Here is a 23,790-nt window from a genome sequence, read left to right on the forward strand (position 1 = left end):
ATGGGACCTTAATCTCTACTCTGTCTAATTTGTATGTGGAAAATTCAACTCTGGCATGTAACAAAGCACGTTTTATTGACATTTAGATATTGTATATGAAATAAAATATAGAGAATTAGGTTAGTAAAACTGCACTGTAATTTACAACACAATCCAGACAATATATCACTTTAAACTATTTAAAAAATCTCAATAAAGTCACTATTTCAAACCTTTCAACATCAAAAGTTGTTATAACGTCTCATAATGCAATTCAAAAACACAAATAAATGAAACAGGAATCACAAAATACAAAAACTGCAAATATCCAGATATATTTGTACACTGACTGTCATGCATTTACCTGGATGAGAGTTTCTCTGGTGGATGAGGTTGATTATATTCAAAGTGACATCCTAAATATGGCAATATATGATTGTGATATTATTTTGTCTATTATATGATACTTCAATGCATTAATAAATGCTAAAAGAGTGCAAGAATATATCCTACAGTATTTGGTACAGCTGTATGTTACAGGGATAGTTCACCCAAAAATGAGTATGCACTCATTAATTACTCTCCCTCAAGTGGTTTGAAATTTATGAGTTTCCTTAATCTGTTAAAGACAAAAGATGATACTTTGAAGAATGCTGGAAAACCGGTTACAACATTCTTCCAAATATCTTCTTTTGAGTTTAACAAAATAAAGAAACACATACTCAAAACTCATGTGTTTTTCCTACTATGGGAGTCGATGGTTACAGGTTTCCAACATTCTTTAAAATATCTTCTTTTGTGTTCAACAAAATAAAGAAACTCATAAAGGTTTGGGAAAAATACATTTGTACTCATTTACTCTTCCTCAAGCATTGCGAGTTTCTTCTGTTGAACACGAACAAAGATATTTTGAAGAATGTTGGAAACCTGTAACCGTTGAGTTTCATGTTAGGGAAAGCAAATATTATGGAACTCAGTGGTAACAGGTTTCCAGCATTCTTCAATATATATTCTCTTGTGTTCACCAAAAGAAAGAAATTTTGAAGAATGCTGGAAAACCTGTAACCATTGATTTCCATACTATTTATTTTGTCCTACAATAGAAATCAATAGTTACCGGTTTTCCAGCATTCTTTAAAACATTTTCTTTTGTGTTTAACAGAATAAAGAAACTCATAAAGGTTTGAAAAAAATAAAAAAAAATAAAAAAATAATATATATATATATATATATATATATATATATATATATATATATATATATATATATATATATATATATATATATATATATATATATATATGTTTACTCATTTAGCCTCCATCAAGTGTTTTCAAGCATTTAAGTGTTTCTTTATTCTGGTAACACAAAACAAAATATTTTGAAGAATGCTAAAATACATGCAACCCTTGACTTCCATAGTATTTGTTTTTCCTAAAATGGAAGTCAATGGTTACAGGTTTCCAGCATTCTTCAAAATATCTTCTTGTGTTCAACAAAAGAAAGAAACCCAAAGAAAATATTTTGAGGAATGCTGGAAACCTGTAACCATTGACTTCCATAGTATTTGTATTTCCTACAATGGAAGTCAATGGTTACAGGTTTCCAGCATTCTTTAAAATATCTTCTTGTGTTTAACAAAAGAAAGAAACTCGAAGAAAATGTTTTAAAGAATGCTGGAAACATGTAACCATTGACATCCATAGTATTTGTATTTCTTACTATGAAACTAAATGGTAGCAGGTTTCCAGCATTTTTCAAAATATTTTCTTTTGTGTTTAACAGGATAAAGAAAGTCATGAATTTTTACTCTTTTTTTTCTCTCTCCCAACAAGTGTTGAACACAAAAAAAGACAATTTGAAGAATGCTGGAAAACCTGTAACCAATGACTTCCAGAGTATTTGTTTTTTCTACAATGAAAGTTATTGGTTAAAGGTCTCAGCATTCTTCAAAATATCTTCTTTTGTGTTCAACAGAATAAAGAAACTCATATAGGTTAGGAAAAAAAATACTTTTTACTCACTCTCTATCAAGTGTTTTTAAGCGTAAAAAGATATTTTGAAGAATGCGGAAACACCTGTAGCCACTGACTTCCATAGTATTTGTTTTTCCTACTATGTAACTCAATGGTTACAGGTTTCCAGCATTCTTCAAAATATCTGCTTGTGATCAACAATAAACAGAAACTAAAACTCAAAGAAAATATTTAGAAGAATGCTGGAAAACCTTTAACCACTGACATCCACACTATTTATTTCGTCCTACAATGAAAGTCAATGGTTACAGGTTTCCAACATTCTTCAAAATATCTACTTTTTAGTTTAACAAAATAAAAAACACAAAGTCATGAATTTAACTCATTTGCTCTCCCTCAAGTGTTTTAAAGCATTTATGAGTTTTTATGTTTCTGTTGAACACAAAAGAAGACACTTTGAAGAAAGCTGGAAAACCTGTAACCATCGACTTCCATAGCATGTTTTTCCTGCTGTGGAACTCAATAGTTACAGGTTTCCAGCATTCTTCAAAATATCTTCTTTTGTATTCAACAGAAGACAAACTAATAAAGGTTTGAAACAAGTGAAGAGCAAGTGAATAATGACACAATTAAACCATTTTTCAGTGAACAATCCCCTTAAGTTTTTACATTTATACAGTTCTCGAGCACTTCATTGCTTCCGGGTGACTTCAGCGTTTGTAGTGTGACAGTAATCGGCAAACCTGAGATGTAATCGTGGGTAAAAATTGAAAAACTGAATCCAGATCATGTTCTGGGCATCTGAGCTCGACTGAGCGCAAGGGCCAGTTCCAGATCCTGCTCTTCTTGTAGGCGGAGTCTCCGGATTCGCTCTGCCTCCTCCCGCTGACTCTCCCGCTTGGCCCATTCCAGCTGCTGCGCCTCACTTCCGAACTGAAGCACAAAAAAACACACATTTTATTAAACCAAACACAACTCACACACAATCACTGCTGCACTAAGGGGGAAAATTATGTGTGTAAACTTGAAGTCAGAATTATTAGTCCTCCTGTGCATTTTATTTCCCAATTTCTGCTCAACAGAAAGCTTTTTTAAACACATTTCTAATCATAATAGTTTTAATAATTCATCTCTAATAACTGATTTCTTTTATCTTTGTCTTGATGACAGCACATATTATTTGACTTGATATTTTTTAAGATACTAGTATTCAGCTTAAGTGACCTTTAAAGGCTTAACTATGTTAGTTAGGTTAAAGTTAGGGTAATTAGGCAAGTCATTGTATAACAGTGGTTTGTTCTGGAGACAATCCAAAACAAATATAGCTTAAAGGGGCTAATAATATTGACCTAAAAATGACTTAAAAACAGGTTTTATTCAAGTCGAAATAAAACAAATACGACTTTGTCCAGAAGAAAAAATATTATAGGAAATACTATGAGAAATTACTAAATCTGTTAAACATAATTTGGGAAATATTTAAAATAAAATAAATAAATAAATAAGAGGGGCGAGGCAGTGGCGCAGTAGGTAGTGCTGGAAGGGCATCCCCTGCGTAAAAACTTGCTGGATAAGTTGGCGGTTCATTCCGCTGTGGCGACCCCGGTTTATTAAAAAAGGGACTAAGCCGACAAGAAAATGAATGAATGAAAATAAATAAGAAATGAATATGCAAATAAATCACAGGGTGAATAATTTTGATTTAAACAAACTGTATGTGTTCAAAATTATTTACTTTACAGTGAATTTTTTAAATTATTTTTCAAATGTAGTTTAACAAGAGATTTATTTAGATTTTTTTATGCGCAATAGTTTTGACAAACAAGTTTAATTTTAAGTTTCTTTTTTCTTTGCTACGATGTAATTTAAAGTGCAATTTAAAGGCTTAACTAGGTTAATTAGATTAACTAGGCATGTAAGGGTAATTAGGCAAGTTATTGTATAACAGTGGTTTGTACTATTGAACAAAAAATAAAAAAATTTGCCTAAAGGGGCTAATAATTTTGTCCTTAAAATGGTGTTTAAAAAATTAAAAACTGCTTCTATTCTAGCCGAAATAAAATAAATAAGACTTTCTCTAGAAGAAAAAATATGATCAGACATACTGTGAAAAGCTTCTGCTCTGTTAAACATCATTTAGGAAATATTTCAAAAAGACAAAAATATTCAAAGGGGGGGCTAATAACTCTGACTTTAACTTTAGGTGCTATTAAAATGGCTGCCTCCTTGTTTATTTAGTTAAGTTATTTTGTTTATTTATCAGGTGCTAAAATATTGGGTACATCTAAATTAAAACAATCATGACTTTTGTCGTTAGTTAACTTAAGTTAAACTTTAAAACTAAATACAAATACGATTAAAAAATAAATGAAATAAAATGTTTTTATGGGGGAAAAAAACTTACTAGAAGTTTTCTGACAAAATGTGATTTTAAGGGCAAAAAAAATCAAAGTTTGCTGTTTTTGTTTGTTAATTTTTCAGTTTGGCTATATGATAAATAAGATTAAAAGGTAAAACGAATATCACATTAAAAATGAGAATTACTACTACTGTAAGTACTGTACGACTACTTTGATCCCTTTAATCTGGGGATTGCCCTTCCGGCTGCAACCCATCTATGGGAAACACCCATACACACTCATAAACTATGACAATTTTAGCCTACCCAATTATTCATATAGCAATAATTAAAAAAAATAAAAGTTAAAGTACATAATGAAGATGTTACTTTAGAACCGTAAAATTATCTACATACCTATTCTAAAATAAAACAAGACTTTCTCTAGAAGAAATATATAGAAAACAGTCAAAATTTCCATTAGGTTCCAAAGTTTGCTGTTTTTGTTTGTTATTTTATTAGTTTAGCTTTATGATAAATAATAATAAAAGTTAAAGCAAATACTACAAAAAGGAGAATTACTGCTACTGTAATATTTTATAACAACATTCATTCATTTTCTTTTCGGCTTAATCCCTTCAATTATCTGGGGTCGCCACAGCGGAATGAACCGCCAACTTATCCAGCATAAGTTTTACACAGTGTATGCCCTACCAGCTGCAACCCATCTCTGGGAAACACCCATACACACTCATTCACACTCATACACTATGGACAATTTTAGCCTACTCAATTCTTCATAATAACAATAATGAAATAAATAAAGGTTAAAGTACATAATGAAGATGTTATTTTAGAACTGTAAAATTGCATTAATATCTACATGCCTATTCCAGCCAAACTAAACTAAAATAAGAATTTCTCCAGAAGAAATATATAGAAAACAGTCAAAATTTCCATTGCTCTGTTAAACATCACTTGGTAAGTATTTGAAAAATACTACATTAAAATCAAGAATTACTGCTAATGTAATATTTGATAATAACAATAAATAATAGAAAGAGTATAATGAATGCTTAAATAACTGTAAATAAAAAACATTCTATCTACAAATATATTCCTGCCAAACTCAAATAATAAGAAGATATATATTATAGGAAATACTGTAAACATTTCCATTGCTCTGTTAAACATTATTCAGCAAATATTTGGAAAAGATATTAAAGTTTCACAAGTGGGCTAATAAATTTGCCTTTACCTATAAGTATCCTGTCTATTGTACTTAAACAAATTCACTGACAACAAAACATTAAGTACAACATCATATATTTAGTCAAATGTTATGTGCTGTCATCATGGCAATCAAAGTCAGCTTTATCATCAATTCAGCCACATGTACAGGACATATAGAGAATCGAAATTACTCTCAGACCGTAGGTGCCTTACATATAATATTAATACAAAACGTTGAGTTTTAAGAAAGAATTTACAATAAATACAATTATACATAAAAAGTAATCTAAAAATATACATAAAATGTAGTCTAAAGGATATTAAAAAAAATAATAAATATTTGTAAACAATCCAATAAATGACATTAAGGGCATATGACGAGGAGTGCAAACCAGAGTTGTGCAGATATAGAACAGATTTAAACTAAAATTTAAACTTAAAGCTATTATGATTAGAAATGTGTTGAATAAAATGTTCTTTATGTTAAACAGAAATTGGGAAATAAAATATACAGGGGGGCTAGTAATTGTGACTTTAACTGTGAACATGATGCTTTATCTTGAATCTTCAAAATTTTTGTTCTTACTGCAGCAGCTCTTAAAGCATTGGGTTTGATTTCTCAGGGTGATTTGTGAAGGGATTTGTGTTCACCCAGGGTGGAGTAGGTGTTTGGTGGTTGAAACAAACACATGCAGAGAGCTCAGATGTGGTCAGCAGACCCGAGATTCACCTTACCTTCATGTGTTCAGTGCCTGGGAGAGACACCAATTACACTGCACAGCACTAAAGACTGAAGCATGACATGCAAAACACAAAGAGTCTCATGCAAACATGCTGCGCTGCAAACTAAACATGCAATATGTGAGCTCAGACTGCAAAAACGCCTTTCTTATTTAGAGCTTTTGTCTTGTTTCTAGTCAAAATATATCTAAAATTCTTAAATCAAAGAGCATTTTCTAGACAAGCAAAACATTTGATCTTCTTTACACGCATAAGGTCCTATCATACACCGAACGCAATAAGGTGCAAGACGTGTATGGCGTGATTTGTTGCTATTTTCAGACCAGTGCAACCCTAATTTCCATGTTTTGCGCCACATTGTTTAAAGAGCAAATGCATTTGCACCACTTTGTGGACTCATGGGTGTGCTGGTCTATAGGAGGTGTGTTCAGACGCATTGTTGGCGCGTTGCTATCTCGAGGAGCTGAAATAGACGGCATGCACTAAATTCCAGGGGTTTCATTACAACGACGTAAAATGGGCGTGGCTCGGTCGGTGTTTGGGAAACGCCCCCTTAAAAAAACCCAATACTGAGAGGTCACCGATCATGCGCAGTACAGGTTCTTTTTTAGCGCGGTCATTTCAAACAGGATGATTATGGATAAAGAACCTACCGCGGTGGATAACGAAGGAAAAAACAATCATACAGGTTATTTTTTTTGTTTTTATAATGTTATATTTTAAAGATTTCATTAGCAAAAACAGCTGACCTCGTTTTAATCCGTTTTACTGTCTCTGGGCTTTTGTACTTCCATTTTAAACCAAATAATAATGGCTGTGGTAAGATTAACCGTGTTTTTGTAGTTTAAAATATGGTATTCAGTCATGTTTAAACAAATAAATACCACATTTTCTGTAATAAATTGTGGTTAATTTTTCTTTCTCGATCTTAATTAACATAACCCATATTTATTTTCTATTTTTATTTAAAGTCATCATACATGAAACACCTGGGATCAGGACAGGTATCTGATGATACTGTATATAATATAAAAGTGATCATACATGAAACACCTGAGATCAGGACAGGTATCTGATGTTAATGTATATAATATAAAAGTGATCATACATGAAACACCTGAGATCAGGACAGGTATCTGATGTTAATGTATATAATATAAAAGTGATCATACATGAAACACCTGAGATCAGGACAGGTATCTGATGTTAACTAATATAAAAGTGATCATACATGAAACACCTGAGATCAGGACAGGTATCTGATGTTAACTAATATAAAAGTGATCATACATGAAACACCTGAGATCAGGACAGGTATCTGATGTTACTGTATATAAAAGTGATCATACATGAAACACCTGAGATCAGGACAGGTATCTGATGTTAATGTATATAATATAAAAGTGATCATACATGAAACACCTGAGATCAGGACAGGTATCTGATGTTAATGTATATAATATAAAAGTGATCATACATGAAACACCTGGGATCAGGACAGGTATCTGATGATACTGTATATAATATAAAAGTGATCATACATGAAACACCTGAGATCAGGACAGGTATCTGATGTTAACTAATATAAAAGTGATCATACATGAAACACCTGAGATCAGGACAGGTATCTGATGTTACTGTATATAAAAGTGATCATACATGAAACACCTGAGATCAGGACAGGTATCTGATGTTACTGTATATAAAAGTGATCATACATGAAACACCTGAGATCAGGACAGGTATCTGATGTTAACTAATATAAAAGTGATCATACATGAAACACCTGAGATCGGGACAGGTATCTGATGATACTGTATATAATATAAAAGTCATCATACATGAAACACCTGAGATCAGGACAGGTATCTGATGATACTGTATATAATATAAAAGTGATCATACATGAAACACCTGAGATCAGGACAGGTATCTGATGATACTGTATATAATATAAAAGTGATCATACATGAAATACCTGGGATCAGGACAGGTATCTGATGTTAACTAATATAAAAGTGATCATACATGAAACACCTGAGATCAGGACAGGTATCTGATGTTAACTAATATAAAAGTGATCATACATGAAACACCTGAGATCAGGACAGGTATCTGATGTTAACTAATATAAAAGTGATCATACATGAAACACCTGGGATCAGGACAGGTATCTGATGTTACTGTATATAATATAAAAGTGATCATACATGAAACACCTGGGATCAGGACAGGTATCTGATGTTAACTAATATAAAAGTGATCATACATGAAACCCCTGGGATCAGGACAGGTATCTGATGTTAATGTATATGATATATAAAGTTTTTGGCACAAAAGCCGTGGGATCGGGACAGGTATCTTAAGTTATAACAGTATTAATGTAATCTGAGAGGTATCTCAAATTAATTTGTTTAATATAACACACTGACTTCACATGAAACACCTGCGATCAGGACAGCTATTTTGTACTGCATATAAAAGGCATTTGATACGAAACCCCTGCGAATACGGACAGGTATCTGAATCCAACGGCTGTTTTCACAATCTGCGCATGATCCGTGACCTATGCAAATTCACAGATAGGCCACGCCCACCCGATGACGTAATAGCGGTTACGCTGTACTGAAACCCCTGGAAAAAAGTGCCTGCTGAAATAGACCGCGCCATTGACCAAGTAAAAGCTGATCTAAAGTCCAGCACAGAGCGTTTTAGTTATGCACACACTGCTGAATACACACAGGATGCACGGCAGTACATAAACATCTTTACAGATGAAAACAAATAAAGGATTAAAATGATACAGAAATTATTATTTTCTACATAAATATATATAAAAAATGCCTCCGTGCCTTCTTCACCTTAAGGGGCTTTTTTCTGTTTGTTCATGACAATCTGCATCTGTATAACGTTAACATTGTGAGTAGTTTTATGTATTATATGCACATTTACATTTGTTTTAATAAAAACATTTTAGATTTGTCCACATGTGGGGTTGTAGACGTCTGCATCACTTTATGGGGCGAAGAAACAGGACGTGTGTTTGGATATAACTCGGTTGTTTGAGCACACTTCATTATTATTGTTCATTTATTCGTTTGCTGGAAATTAGAACTGAATTTACAAATAGTTTGGAAACAAATATTTGCGCTTAAACTAATTTAAATATGTAGGCTAATGGATGTCTTCAGTGGAGTGAGTTACCACTGTTTCCTTACTCCACCAAAGTAAAGGAATAAAGAGTAAAAGTAAAAAGAAAGTAAAGAGGCTGAACAGAGGACTGCAGGTGAAGCGTTTAGTTTTTACACTAAGGGTGCTTTCACATCTGTAGTTCGCTTCATTTGGTCTGGACCAAGGGTAATAAATGATACATTGTTGCATTTTCTGCCGTCTTTGGGTTGTTTTCACACCACACTGCTGGCTTTGGTCCGAACCAGTTGAAAAGAACCAAAATGCAGTCAAGTGACAGAATCCACATCTCTCATTGGCCAGATGTTGTTGAACATATTTTCTAAACTGCTTATTGATTGGTCAGAATTCACGTGCGGGAAAATGCCAGTGAACTCCTGCAAGTAAACAAAACCGGCAGACACAAAATGTCGCCTTTTACTATGAACGACTGCGCTGACTGATTGTATCCCTGCTTTAGACAAACTGTACATTTCGAGAATGAAGCGCGGCCACGGCTGGAAAACAATGTTTTAAAGCATCGCTCGTCACTTCAGGTGGAAGCGTGTATTAATTTAGCTAAACTGTGACATGCTCATCTTGCGGAAATATTACCAACGATCCATCAGGTAATGTTTTCCCCTTTCTCTGTTGGTAAAGCGCTGTCAACTGTGTTTTCCCCCATATCCCATAATGCACAGCGCATCAGCCTAAGGCAGCTGGATTAGTGTAAAAGGCGCAGTGCTTTTTGCGGTTGGGTCTGTTTTAGTTTGGATCATATTCTCACCACAAACGAACCGCTCCAGGGTTCGTTTGAAACCGTACCGAGACCACCTCTTCAAACAGGTCTCGTTTCGCTTTTGGTGCGCAATCGAGTACGACTGCTGCATTCACACCTGCCCAAACAAACCGCACCAAGAGGGAAAACGAACTCCAGTGCGAATAAACTAAATAAGGCAGGTGGGAAAGCACCCTTAAAGTCCACCATGTAAATAGCGAATGCACCACGGCACAACACAACTGACTCAAGGGAATATGAGATGAGTTTCTGATTGGTTTAATGCATGTTATGCTCAACACACAAGCAGAACTCATTAAGAGAATACATTTACATTTAGTCATTTAGCAGACGCTTTTATCCAAAGCCACTTACAAATGAGGACAAGGAAGCAATTTACACAACTATAAGAGCAACAATGAATAAGTAACAAGTTTCAGGTATGTAAAGAAAGTGAAAGAAGCAAAACATTAGTAATTATTATTATTATAATTTTTTTTTGTGGTTAGTGGAGGAGTCAGAGAGGGAATTGCATATAAGTAAGGGAAGTGGAGACTAAATAGTTGAGTTTTTAGTCGTTTCTTGAAGACAGCGAGTGACTCTGCTGTTCTGATGCAGTTAGGGAGTTCATTCCACCAACTAGGCAGATTGAATGCGAGAGTTCGGGAAAGTGATTTCTTCCCTCTTTGGGATGGAACCACGAGGCGACGCTCATTCACAGAACGCAAGTTTCTGGAGGGCACATACATCTGCAGAAGTGAGAGCAGATAAAAAGGAGCAAAGCCAGAAGTCGCTTTGTAAGCAAACATCAGAGCTTTGAATTTGATGCGAGCAGCAACTGGCAGCCAGTGCAAACGGATGAGCAGCAGAGTGACGTGCTCTTTTAGGTTCATTAAAGACCACTCGTGCTGCTGCGTTCTGGAGCAGCTGAAGAGGCTTGATAGAGCACAACCCTGTTAGACCATGCGCCAGGGCGCAGACTGTTTTTATTTATCTTTAACTATAGCAAAAGTGGATTCGCACTCTTAACACTTTTGCACCATGAGCTTTAAACTTTGTACCTTGATCGTTTAAATAGAGCCAATGGAAAGTAAAAAAAAATCAAGCAAGTTTTTCTTTAAAACAAGCAAAATGATCTGTCAATGGGGAAAGCAAAACAATCTTGTTTTTGCTTTGAAACAACTATCAATTGTCAGGGCAGTATAGTATGGAGTGCCTCAAGGATCGCCTTTAGGCGCTTTGCTATCCACAATATACTTGGTTGAGATTATTTCATTGATTTAAAAAAAAAATTTCACTTAATTTGTCTGAAAACAAGACAATTTTTTTTTGCTTGTCTAGTAAATACTCCTTGGTTTAAGAGTTTTTAGATATTTTAACAAGAAATTATTATTGCAGCGCAGGTCAAGCCAATGTGGATTCAGTGATATTATTAAAATATGCTTAAAATCAGATGTTAGTGTACATAAACAAAATGAAAATAGTTGAAATAGTTTTAAATTAAACTAATGAAAATAGTTTTTAAATGAATTTAAAACATCGTGTGTTTTCACTCAATGAAGATTTATTAATATTTCTGGAAAATGCGCCGTTTTTAAATAACATAAAAATGCTTTAATACCCTTTAAATACAGAATTGGTACATTTATTAATAGTTATTATTTTCTATATTGTTACACAAGTAATGTTTTAGAATCATAATCATTAAGAAATGCTAAATTAGTTTTTATATTCAGAATTAAGAAATCATTGAAGGAGGTCAAGAAAACATTGCACAAGAAAGACTGATAGTAAAGTTGTCGCAGAAAATGAAAGTGTTACTTCAAACAAAAATAGGATAACTGATATTAAAAATGAGATGTTTAACTGATCAAAAATAGTTCAAAAATAGTTTGAGTTTTATGAATTAATGTGCGCTTTGACTCAAACAAGACTATTTTGCCTTGTTTATGGATTCTGTAACCTAAAAGCCACTTTGATCACACTTTATAATAAGGTTTCATTAGTTATTGTATTTACTAGCATGAACTAACTTGTACAGCATTTATTAATCATAGTTTAAAATTTACCAATGCATTATTAACATCTACATTAATGCTTGTCAACATTAGTTAATGCCCAGTGAGTTACTAACAATGAAACACTGGATTATTTACTAATGTTAACTAAAACAATGACTGTAATAAGTGTATTGTTCATTGTTTATTCATGTTAGTAAATGCATTAACTAACATTAACTAATGCAACTTTATTGTAAAGTGTTACCAAATATTTTGATATGAATTTTTATTTCTTATCTGTGGAGTTAAAACGATCAACAATGCTGCACTACATGAATGTAGAATATAGATGCATGTAATACATGTAATTTTTATTGTTTACTTTATTTTCCACTTACTTTAACGTCTTTCTGTCTCCTTATCTTGATATGTATGCATGCACCCTGAGCTCCTGATAAAAAACTCAAAACGTCCTCGTGTTTGTGCACATTTGTCGAATAAAAATGCAGTTTTTAAAAATAACAAAACATTTTAAAAATGTTTTAAGAACCTTTAAATATTCATTTTAATAATTGATGAATTATTATTCTCTTAATAAGTCAATCTTTAAAGTGATAACCTACCAAACACAAAAGCCTCATGCAAAAATGCAAGCTGCAGATGCACTGCAAGAAAAGTCTGCAATACGTGAGCTCAGGTCAAGCTGACCCAGATTCAGTGATGTTAAAAAAAATCACATTTAACTGTTAGTGTTCATTATGCAAAATGTATCAGGGATGCTTACAGCTACACAAGTATCTCGTAATATGCTAAAAGCGATGCCATGCAATGCATTCATTTAAAGTGCATAATAAAGAGTATGGAGTAACTGTGACACTGTGGTGAAAGCTGTTCTCACTCCATGTTAGAAAACAGGAAGCGTGTTGGTAAAGCTTCACTTTTCTAGACCAAAGAGTCATTCTGAGGTCATGATATGTTGGTAAGGTCACAGTAGTGCTTTCTTTTTACCATGCTTATTCAAGATGTGGACATAGTAAACTAAGGTTGTATATTTGCAAGTAAGAAATCATTCGATGAGGTAAAGAAAATGTTGCGCATGAATGATTGATAGTAAAGTTGTTGCAGAAGCCTGCAGTGAAAACCTAACATAAAAACACTTTTTTACTTTTTAATAACTGCACATTATGCTAAAATATGCTGACTTTGTTTTTATAAATAGTTTTATGAATTAATACATTGTGTTTTGCCTCAAATATAGATTTATTACGATTTCTGCAAAATGCTTCAATTTGTGTTTTTAAATTTCTTTTTAAATAAAAAACTGCTTAATTTATTTTGATTATTAATTATTATTAATTATTAAATACCCTTTCCTTTACTTTAATGATGGCTACATTACTTTAAACAAAATGTTTTCATAAATAGTTTTATGAATTAATACATTGTGTTTTGCCTTAAACAAGATTTATTACGATTTCTGCAAAATGCTCATTTTAAATAACATAAAAATGCTCTAAAATCCTTAATACCCATTTTATCATTAATTATTAAATACTGTTTACTAAAAAAAATAAATATTACTTTAAACAAAAAGAGGTTTCATAAATAGTTTTATGAATTAATGCTTTGTGTTTTGCCTCAAACAAGATTTATTAAGATTTCTGCAAAACGCTTCAATTTGTGTTATTAAATTTGTTTTAAATAACAAACTGCTTCATTTTTTTATTAATAATTATTATTAATTATTAAATACTCTTTACTTTACTTTAATGATGGCTACAGTACTTTAAACGAAAAGTTTTCATAAATAGTTTTATGAATTAATGCATTTTGTTTTCCCTTAAATAAGATTAATTACGATTTCTGCAAAACGCTTCAATTTGTGTTTTTAAATTAGTTTTAAATAACAAACTGCTTTTTTTTTTTTATTAATGATTATTATTAATTATTAAATACCCTTTGCTTTACTTTAATGATGGCTATATTACTTTAAACAAAAAGTTTTCATAAATAGTTTTATGAATTAATGCTTTGTGTTTTGCCTCAAATAAGATTAATTACGATTTCTGCAAAATGCTTCAATTTGTGTTTTTAAATTTGTTTTAAATAACAAACTGCTTAATTTTTTTATTAATAATTATTATTAATTAACCTTTACTTTACTTTAATGATGGCTACAGTACTTTAAACAAAAAGAGGTTTCATAAATAGTTTTATGAATTAATGCTTTGTGTTTTGCCTCAAACAAAATTTATTTCGATTTCTGCAAAATGCACATTTTAAATAACATAAAAATGCTCTAAAATCCCTAATACCCATTTTATCATTAATTATTAAATACTGTTTACTAAAAAAAAAATATTACTTCAAACAAAAAGAGGTTTCATAAATAGTTTCATGAATTAATGCTTTGTGTTTTGCCTCAAACAAGATTTATTAAGATTTCTGCAAAACGCTTCAATTTGTGTTTTTAAATAAAAAAAACTGCTCAATTTTTTTATTAATGATTATTATTAATTATTAAATACCCCTTGCTTTACTTTAATGATGGCTACATTACTTTAAACAAAGAGTTTTCATAAATAGTTTTATGAATTAATATATTGTGTTTTGCCTCAAACAAGATTTAAGATTTCTGCAAAATGCTTCAATTTGTGTTTTTAAATTTCTTTTTAAATAACAAACTGCTTAATTTTTTTTATTAATTATTATTAATTATTAAATACCCTTTCTTTACTTTAATGATGGCTACATTACTTTAAATAAAGTTTTCATAAATAGTTTTATGAATTAATACATTGTGTTTTGCCTCAAATAAGACGATTTCGATTTCTGCAAAATGCACATTTTAAATAATATAAAAATGCTCTAAAATCCTTAATACCCATTTTATCATTAATTATTAAATACTGTTTACTAAAAAAATAAATATGACTTCAAACAAAAGAGGTTTCATAAATAGTTTTATAAATTAATGCATTGTGTGTTTTGCCTCAAATAAGATTTCCATAAAATGCTTAGCTTTTAAATAACACAAATGTTTTAAAATCATGAAAAACACAGTTTAGTAATAATTATTACACTTTTGTCTTTTAAAATAAATAAACATTACCTTTAAAAAAAAATGCAGAATTAGTTTTCAAATATAATTTTATGAAATATCACAGTGTATTTTGATTTATTAGGATTTCTGTAAAATGTTTAATTTTTTTAATAACCCTTAAAATACACAATTTATTAATAATTATTAAATACTTTACCAACAAAAAAACTAACATCACTTTATAATTTCTATGAATGAATATATAGTGTTTTGATTGTATTTTATTTTTTTTATTTATTTATTTCTGCAAAAACATTATTTTTTAAATAACATAAAAATATGTTAAAAACCCTTAAAATACACAATCTATTAATAATTGTTATAAAGTATTAAATACATTTTCCTTAAAAATGAAACAAGGTTACTTCAAAAAAAAATATGCAAAGATTTTTTAGAAATTAGTCTGATTTATAAAGACTTCTCCAAAAAAAAAGAACAAAAAATGTTTTAAGAAGCTTTAAATATCCAATTTATTTAATTGATTAATTATTATTATTATTTATACTTGGTAGTCATTTTTTAAGAGTAATAGTTACTAGAACTAGAATTTTCATCTAAAAGTAAATGTATTTTTTGTTGTTGTTGTTTGTTTTTTTACTTTACAGTGGTAATATTTAGATTATATGCTCTTTTAAATGAAATGTATGTTCAATATTATATCTAATTAAAAATTTCAAATATTTATTTTTTTTTTATTAAAAAGCATTAAAACCCTGGTAAGAACATGGTATAATTAAAAAATTGCAAATATTTTGCATTTAATCCTTAATGTGAAATTGTTAATCAGACACAGTAAGGTTAAAGCATTAGAAAACATTAAAAATATAAATATAAAACAACAAACACCCCCTGAGAAAAAACAATTGCACACAGATACATTAAGGAATCCTATTAAGATGATAATAATGCACAAAGATAGCTAATATGTTGCAGAATAAAATGTATATTACTTATTAGAATTCAATTGTATATTATATCCCTATTAAAACCTCTTTAAACAACTACATTTTCTCTGAATAATTGCATATTGTTAACATTAAAATGTGTGATTGTTTTTATAAAGCGTGCACGCTCGGTTTTTTGTTGCTTGTTGAAACTACCTATTTAAAATGAGCCAAAACAGCACAAATCTTGGGATTATTTGGGACACCATTAGATTTAAGATCATCAGTTCACCAAACTCACCACTGTTAACTGAGTGTAACTACAGATACAGTGACACTGGAGTGTTTTTAAGTGAGTCAGCTCAACAGCAAATTGCTTGCATGTCAGCTTATGTACAGACCAGCTGATCTTCATGGCTTTATATATTTTTTAATAACTTTATTTTTGCCAAAGTATTAAAAACGCAGTACATTATTGAGTTGTAGGTTTTTTTAAAGGTCAGAAGATTATTGTTATTAAAAGAGCTCGAGTTTAATGAAATGACTGGCGTAAAACAAACATTAGGTCTGTTTTAATCTTGAACACAGAATTTTTTCCACTATAGGACTTCCTCCTGTTGTTCCTGTTCAGCTGCATCATCAGATAACACTGACCTGAAACTGCAGGCCACTTCAAATGCTCTGTCATTTCATATTAAAAGGCTCCTATTATGCTTTTTCACTGCAAAAAAAAAAAAAACAACAAAGAAAAATACCCCATGTCCTAACCTGTTGGAGGTAATGCAATACAAGTGATAACCTTTGGATCTATTTAAACTTAAATCAAAATAATGTACAGTAATGTCTTTATAATGTACTGCATGTCAAAAATAGAATTATAAAAATGTTTTAAAATAAATAAATAAATAAATAAATAAACTTGCCTTGCCTTAAAGAGCCCCTATTATGGAATTTTGAAAATGAGCTTCCATCCAGTGTGTATTACCAGCCTGATCTCACGAGAAAACGTAAGTATTTTACGTTTTGGCAGTTTAGTGGCTAATTCAAGTCGTAAGTTCAGTCGTAAGAAATTGTACGATTTTAAAAAGGAGGCGTGGCACCTAACCCCACCCTTAAACCCAACCGTCATTGGAGGATGAGCAAATCGTACTAAAATGTACGAATTAGATCGTACGAATTCGTACGAATTAGCCACTAAATGAAAAAGTTACGAATTGCCGTGGGATTGTGTTGGTATTACAGCTCTAAGACTATGTTCACACTGCAGGCAAATGTGGCCAGAATCTGATTTTTCCCCCTCATGTGACTCAGGTGATGACTGTGTGAACAGCCCAAACCGCATGAAATCTGATCTTTTCAGGTTAGATCTGTGGCACCTTCATATGTAGTCTTCAATCAGACACAGATCTGGGGCCTCATGTACGAAGACTTGCGTGGAAATCTTACTAAAACATTGCGTACGCACAAAGCTGTGCGTACGCAGAAAAAACTTCAGATGTATGAAACACTGCGTACGCCGAATCTCACGCATATTCTTTTGTACATCTGAATAAACGTGAAACTGAGCGCAACATGCACGAGCACAAAACCCCTCCCTGCCTCCTCCCCCGTATGAATATGCTAATGACTATGCTAATGGAAAAACCCAACGAAAAAGCAATGGCAAAAGCAAGCAAGAAGAGAAACTTTGAACAGAATGTGAATTGGAGGTGCTCCTTTCGGAGGTAGACCGGAGAAAAGCGGTGTTATTTGCAAGTTTGTTCTCCGGAATTAACAACAAAAGAAAAAAAATAGAGTGGGAGAGTTTAGCTGATGCGGTTAACACAGTTGGGTCTGAACATCGCACTGAGTGCATTAAAAAAAATAAATAGTGTGGTTTATATCTGTAAAATGTTGCAGCACTCTCAACAGTCTCAGTGGCGCGCTCGTAAGACGCATGTGATCATGTTTTGACACGTTCGAGCATGAACTCGGTTCGAATCCAGCGTCTGATGAACTCTTTCTTCTTTTTTCCCCGCTACATATCAGATTTTGCCTACTATTTATCACGAGAAACACAAGTAGGAATCATCAATAAGTTTGTGCATCATATTTTATTTGCACATTTATTGAATGGAAATGTTTCTGACTCACGCATGCAAATTCATCTTCAGATGGTGCCTTTATAGCAATGTGCGTGCGGTAGATCGCTCAGATTACATTGGGAAAACAGGCGACCGCTGCAAATTGTGCTTTAATGTTTGGCTGCTCAACTGTATGGCATGGAAACCTTATTTACCTGCTGGATGAACCCGTCTCATACAGCTGCCATTGCAAGGCTCAGTCACTTTGTAGAGAGGAATTTAACACAACTGCCTCTAGGAGTCGCCAATGGAAATAAAACAGACACGCACAAAAAATGTGCGTACGCCAGCCAAAAAGCTGCCGTGAAGCTGCGCACATTCCCACGTTCAGTTCATTGTTAGTAAATCCAAACGTGAGCGATTCTGAGCGTGAAACCTGGCGTACGCAGCGTTGATACATGAGGCCCCTGATGTTTTGCAATGCGACCGCAGTGTGAACCGTTATGTCGGATTTCACTTTTGAACAATCTTTGAGCGACATGCGTCATCATTCTGTGCTGTAGACATCATACACCCCTCAGCAGCACAGTACAAGGGCACACAGGGCGATTACAGTATCACAGAAAGTTGGTTGTTCATGTTAAAAACGATTTTGAAGGCAAAACTGGTGCTTGTTAACTAATCTGGTTAACGACTGAGGCACGGGTTGATCGCGATGCAGAGAAGCGTCGTGAGTGTTGCGGAAAGGGGATCTGTGTGCAGAGGAAGAACTTTCTCTCCAAGAGAAAAAAGGCAGGCGCTCGAGCACCCAAACCCCGCTTCTGCACGTGTCTGCTGTTTGTAACGAAGTAAAATTAAATAACTCTGCAAACAGAGATAAACCAACTCCGCCTTCACAGCTCAGTCTGCGGCTGCTCATTAACCCTTGATGAGTTCACTACACAAGTGGTCAGAGCGCCACGCACCGCTGTTGTAATAAACCACAAATGATCAGTGTTTTTTTTTTTATTTTAGGTCTCAAATGCCGAAATACACATTAGTATTAGCAGAACAACCCTTTACAGTTCATGAAATGCACCTTGGTTGTCTGTGAAAAGGGTAATAATCATATAAGCATGATCTGACAACGTGGTTACTCATGCAGCACTCACGTGTGCGTAATTAGACATTTTGTGCTCTCCTTAATACACTTTCACGCATGCGGGTCAGTTTGGGACCATGATCTGTTCATGCAAATCTGATGTTGGCCACATTTATAAAAGCAGTGTGAACATTCATGCAAAAAAATCAGATCAGAGAAAAAAAATCTGATTTGAGCACTAAGCCTGGCAGTGTAAGCGTAGCCTAAGTGAATGCAAACATCCAGCTGAGGGTTAAATCTGAAAATACACCCCGTTTAAAAATATTGATTCCTTAAATAAAAGATTCCACTCAGAGTCATTTAAATGATTCCTCGTTCGTTTGGATCTTTTGCCTGTTTGTATCAATGTTGACACCAAACAATACCAAATATGAAGTGCCGGATCCGGTAAAACGGGAACGCTCCTTTCCCTTTAAACACTAGTGGAGTGTGTGTGGGACTGATCATGACTGAAGATAAGTAATCATTAATGAGTAAATGTTCTGGTGATTACTGCAATAATCTACCCTGTGTGAGCTGTTTGTTAATGGAAGGACCAGAAAAGACTATATATGTATGGGACTTTGTCAAAGCTTTTAACCCAGATTTAACTCTTCTACAGCCTACAGCTAATCAATCTGTCAGATTCTGGAGTGCATTACAGTTCTGAAGAAAAATAACATAAAAGATCTTAAAGCTAACAAACACATTTATAGATATGGTATATTAGTATAATTTCACTCACCTGGGAAATGGAGGCAATTTGAATGGTTTGTGAGCACAATTAAATGCACACAGCATGCCAGATCACCTGATATTTGTAAGAAATAAGTCCAAAAGGCAACTGACTGTGTAAAGCCACATAAAACAAAAATATGATGTATATGCTGAGTTCAGCAGCTAATCAGCCGGAATCAGCTGAGGTGAAGTGACGGCGACCAGCGAGACCCAGCTCTTACTCAAATGGCCACGACCTTAATATTGCAAACTTAATATAACTCAATGTAAATGAAACGGATGAGTTATAAAAAAAAACATTTCACCTCCCTCACAGTTGTCATGAAGGGTAATGTTAGCTGTATGAATCAAAATCGTTCTTTGTATCAGGCTGTAAACACTTTTTGTTTTTGCTGTAAAGATGGCCAGTTCAACAGTGGACTCTATAGAAGTATGCTCTATTATTGAGCCAGGACTGGTGGAATTTCGATGAATTGCAAATTCAGTTCTGTATTAACTTCACGAGGGAAAGCGGGAGCTTGCCGACTGGTTTACACCCATAAACAAACAACTAAAACACAGTAAAAATTTGGACAATAATTTTGACTTCAACTGTGTGCCTATTACATATCCATAATACACTGTGATACAGCCTGGCTCGGATCGTATCGCTTTCTCACTACAATCGATTCGCTCCACAGTTCGTTTCAATCGAGCCTTGACCACCTCATTCAGGCAATCTCGAACTGAATGTTTTGGTGTGGATCCGAGCGCGATTGCTGGATTCACATATGCCAAACAAATCGCGCTAACTGGGAAAACACGGCAGGTTCAGAAACAAAAGTCTGACGTGAAAGCACCCTAAAACTCCTTCAAAATTTAGGGAAAAAAAAAGAATACATTATTTCAGATAAAAACGTAATAAATCAATAAATATACTTGATCATCTTTGTATTTGTATTGCATGCAATATAGTCTTCTGCAGTCATATGATCCCAAAAAAAATAATAGCGCACAGGACATAAGAACTATTTCTGCACAAAAAAGAACACTGTACAGTACACTGAAAAAAAATAACTTTATTACTTGGAGCTTTAGATTCTAGTCCAAAATATCTAAAACCTCTTTAATCAAGAAGGATTTTCTAGACAAGCAAAACATATTTTGTTTTCAGACATTCATTCATTCATTTTTTTTGTCAGTTTAGTCCCTTTATTAATTCGGGGTCGCCACAGCGGAATGAACCGCCAACTTATCCAACCAGTTTTTATGCAGCGGATGCCCTTCCAGCCGCAACCCATCTTTGGGAATCATCCACACACACACACTCATACACAACAGACAATTTAGCCTACCCGATTCACCTGTACCGCATGTCTTTGGACTGTGGGGGAAACCGGAGCACCCGGAGGAAACCCACACGAAGTCAGGGAGAACATGCAAACTCCACACAGAAACGCCAACTGAGCCGAGGTTCGAACCAGCGACCCAGCGACTTTCTTGCTGTGAGGCGACAGCACTATCTACTGCGCCACTGCCTCGCCTCTGTTTTCAGACATAAAATGTCAAAACTACATTGGTTTGTCCTTCAACCAAGCAAAATAATCTTGTTTTTGCTTTTCTTACTCTATTTGCATGATTATTTAGCTTTTTTTAAGGAAAAATTCACTCTATTTTGACATTATTTCTGAAAACCAAACAATATATTTTTTACTTGTCCATATATTGCTTCTGGATTTCACAATTTTAGATATTTAGACTAGAATTACTCTACAAAACATAAAAAGAGATTTTTTTGCAGTGTATCGATACCAAATCCAATTAAAATGACAGTACTAAAAAGAGAAAGAAACACATTGTGGAACGACATATAAGCAAATGAATGATGCACAAATGATGACTAAATTATAAAGCGAGGCATGATTTTGGCAAAAGCACGTGCGGCATGACACAAATGGACAAAATCGAAGCGGTGGCAAATATCGGGATGAAGCAAATGCAGCTACAATGGAAGACAATAAACAGACAAGGCTAGCTAGAAGACGATCAGACGGTGGGTTTGACACTGCACTTACAGCTCTAAATTCTGTGGATGGGTTTACAGCAGACCGTAACCCTGAAGACCCTCGTTCTGTGTGTGTCGCAGCACCAAACCCTTGATTATGAACCACTGAACCACTATTCGTGACGGACGTATTCTTCCCTGAAACTGTCAGAGAAAACAAAGATGACACCCAAAGACCTACAGAACAGCTCAGATACAGGAAAGATCATTTAAGAGCAGGTCATCTGGTATTTTAAAATGTCTAAAAATTGTGTTAGAATCTCCTAGAACCGGTTTAAATGCATCTGATCGCAGAAAACATTGAATGTTTTCATTTAGAAGAATCATTTAGATTCAAGCTCTGACTTAAGCTCTGTAAGCCCCTCTCCCTTCCACAAGTCAGCTCTAATTGGTCTATTACATAGAAAGGAAACACCCATATTAGGGTGCTTGTATGTTGTGGGAGAGGGGAGCCTATGCAAATGAGTTACTTTGATCATGTTAACATAGATCAGTAGCAGGCGAAATATTCAATAATATAATGACTTGTTTACTTGATTCAGAGCTGATTCTTTCTTTTTAGAGATGATATATTTATCATGCCCTTTTTTGATTAACAACATTGAAGGCAGTTTACACTGAATTATATATATTAATAAGATATTTTTTTAAACCCATATGACCTGCTCTTTACAAAACCAAGTTTTTTTTTACTGCAGAATTGAATTGAAAGCAACTGAACTTGTCCATCCATTTATACAATACTTAATTTAATATATACAGAAATAATAAAGAGGGTTGGCTAATGATTGGTAGTAGGGATGCACTGAATTTTTCGTCACGAAAGGTCAGTTTTCGGTTGGGGGAGAAAAACACATACTAAAAATATCCGTAAATTAGCAGTTTTCCGTATTTTGTTATTCATGTTTTTATTTTCACTAGTTTGTTTCTGCTTTTTAATTGGATTATGGGAGCTTGATCTTTCTTGTAACAACTTTTAACCTTGAAAAGCTTGAAAAAGTGACTTTTATTGACATGTTTAATGACAATAGTTTGCAGTGCAATATTGTCTGGGTTGGTGTGTGTGTGTGTGTGTGTGTGTATACATACACACACACACACACACACACATATATATATATACACATATATACATATATATATATACATATATATACATATACATATATATACATATACATATATATATATATATATATATATATATATATATATATATATACATACATATACATATATATATATATATACATATATATATATATATATATATATATATATATACATATATATATATATATATATATATATATATATATATATATATATATATATATATATATACATATACATATATATATATATTTGTAAAGCTACTCATGTACTGTGTTGTCATTGATATTCTAATAAACTTTAATAGGTAGAACTGTCCAAGATATGAATTAAAGCAAGTGATGCATCAAAGTTTGATAAAAAAAAAAAATCTTGAATGGTTATAAAAATCCCTATAATCATTAAAATAATTGATAAAAATAATTAGTTTATAAATCTTGAACTATATTAATGATTTGACGTAGTTTCGGAAACTTCCTACTTCTCTGTTTATTCGTCTGACTTTACAGTGG

The 23,790-nt window shown here is 33.0% G+C and overlaps 1 protein-coding gene and 1 long non-coding RNA gene across 4 annotated transcripts in view; one reads left to right on the top strand and one right to left on the bottom strand.

Annotated features, from left to right (window-relative positions):
- LOC141379148 (uncharacterized) overlaps positions 1 to 912 on the top strand; it is a 3,296-nt gene extending 2,384 nt beyond the window's left edge. Inside the window, exon 2 of the long non-coding RNA XR_012395161.1 lies at positions 1 to 912. This exon is cut by the window's left edge and continues 287 nt beyond it. This is a non-coding gene — a long non-coding RNA (uncharacterized lncRNA).
- Positions 1 to 23,790, bottom strand: part of eps15l1b (epidermal growth factor receptor pathway substrate 15-like 1b) — a 103,039-nt gene that overhangs the window by 2,373 nt on the left and 76,876 nt on the right. For 2 of the 3 annotated variants that reach the window (XM_073931777.1, XM_073931773.1), the window contains one exon: positions 1,298 to 2,888. In XM_073931777.1, the coding sequence (XP_073787878.1) occupies positions 2,878 to 2,888 (11 nt within the window). In that variant the 3' untranslated portion in view covers positions 1,298 to 2,877. Of the gene's footprint in view, positions 1 to 1,297; positions 2,889 to 22,175; positions 22,310 to 23,790 lie in introns of all 3 variants that reach the window. The other variant, XM_073931765.1, reaches the window with a different exon arrangement.

Source organism: Danio rerio, chromosome 2 (genome assembly GCF_049306965.1).
Source record: "Danio rerio strain Tuebingen ecotype United States chromosome 2, GRCz12tu, whole genome shotgun sequence".
In the NCBI taxonomy this organism is placed as follows: Eukaryota; Metazoa; Chordata; class Actinopteri; order Cypriniformes; family Danionidae; genus Danio; species Danio rerio.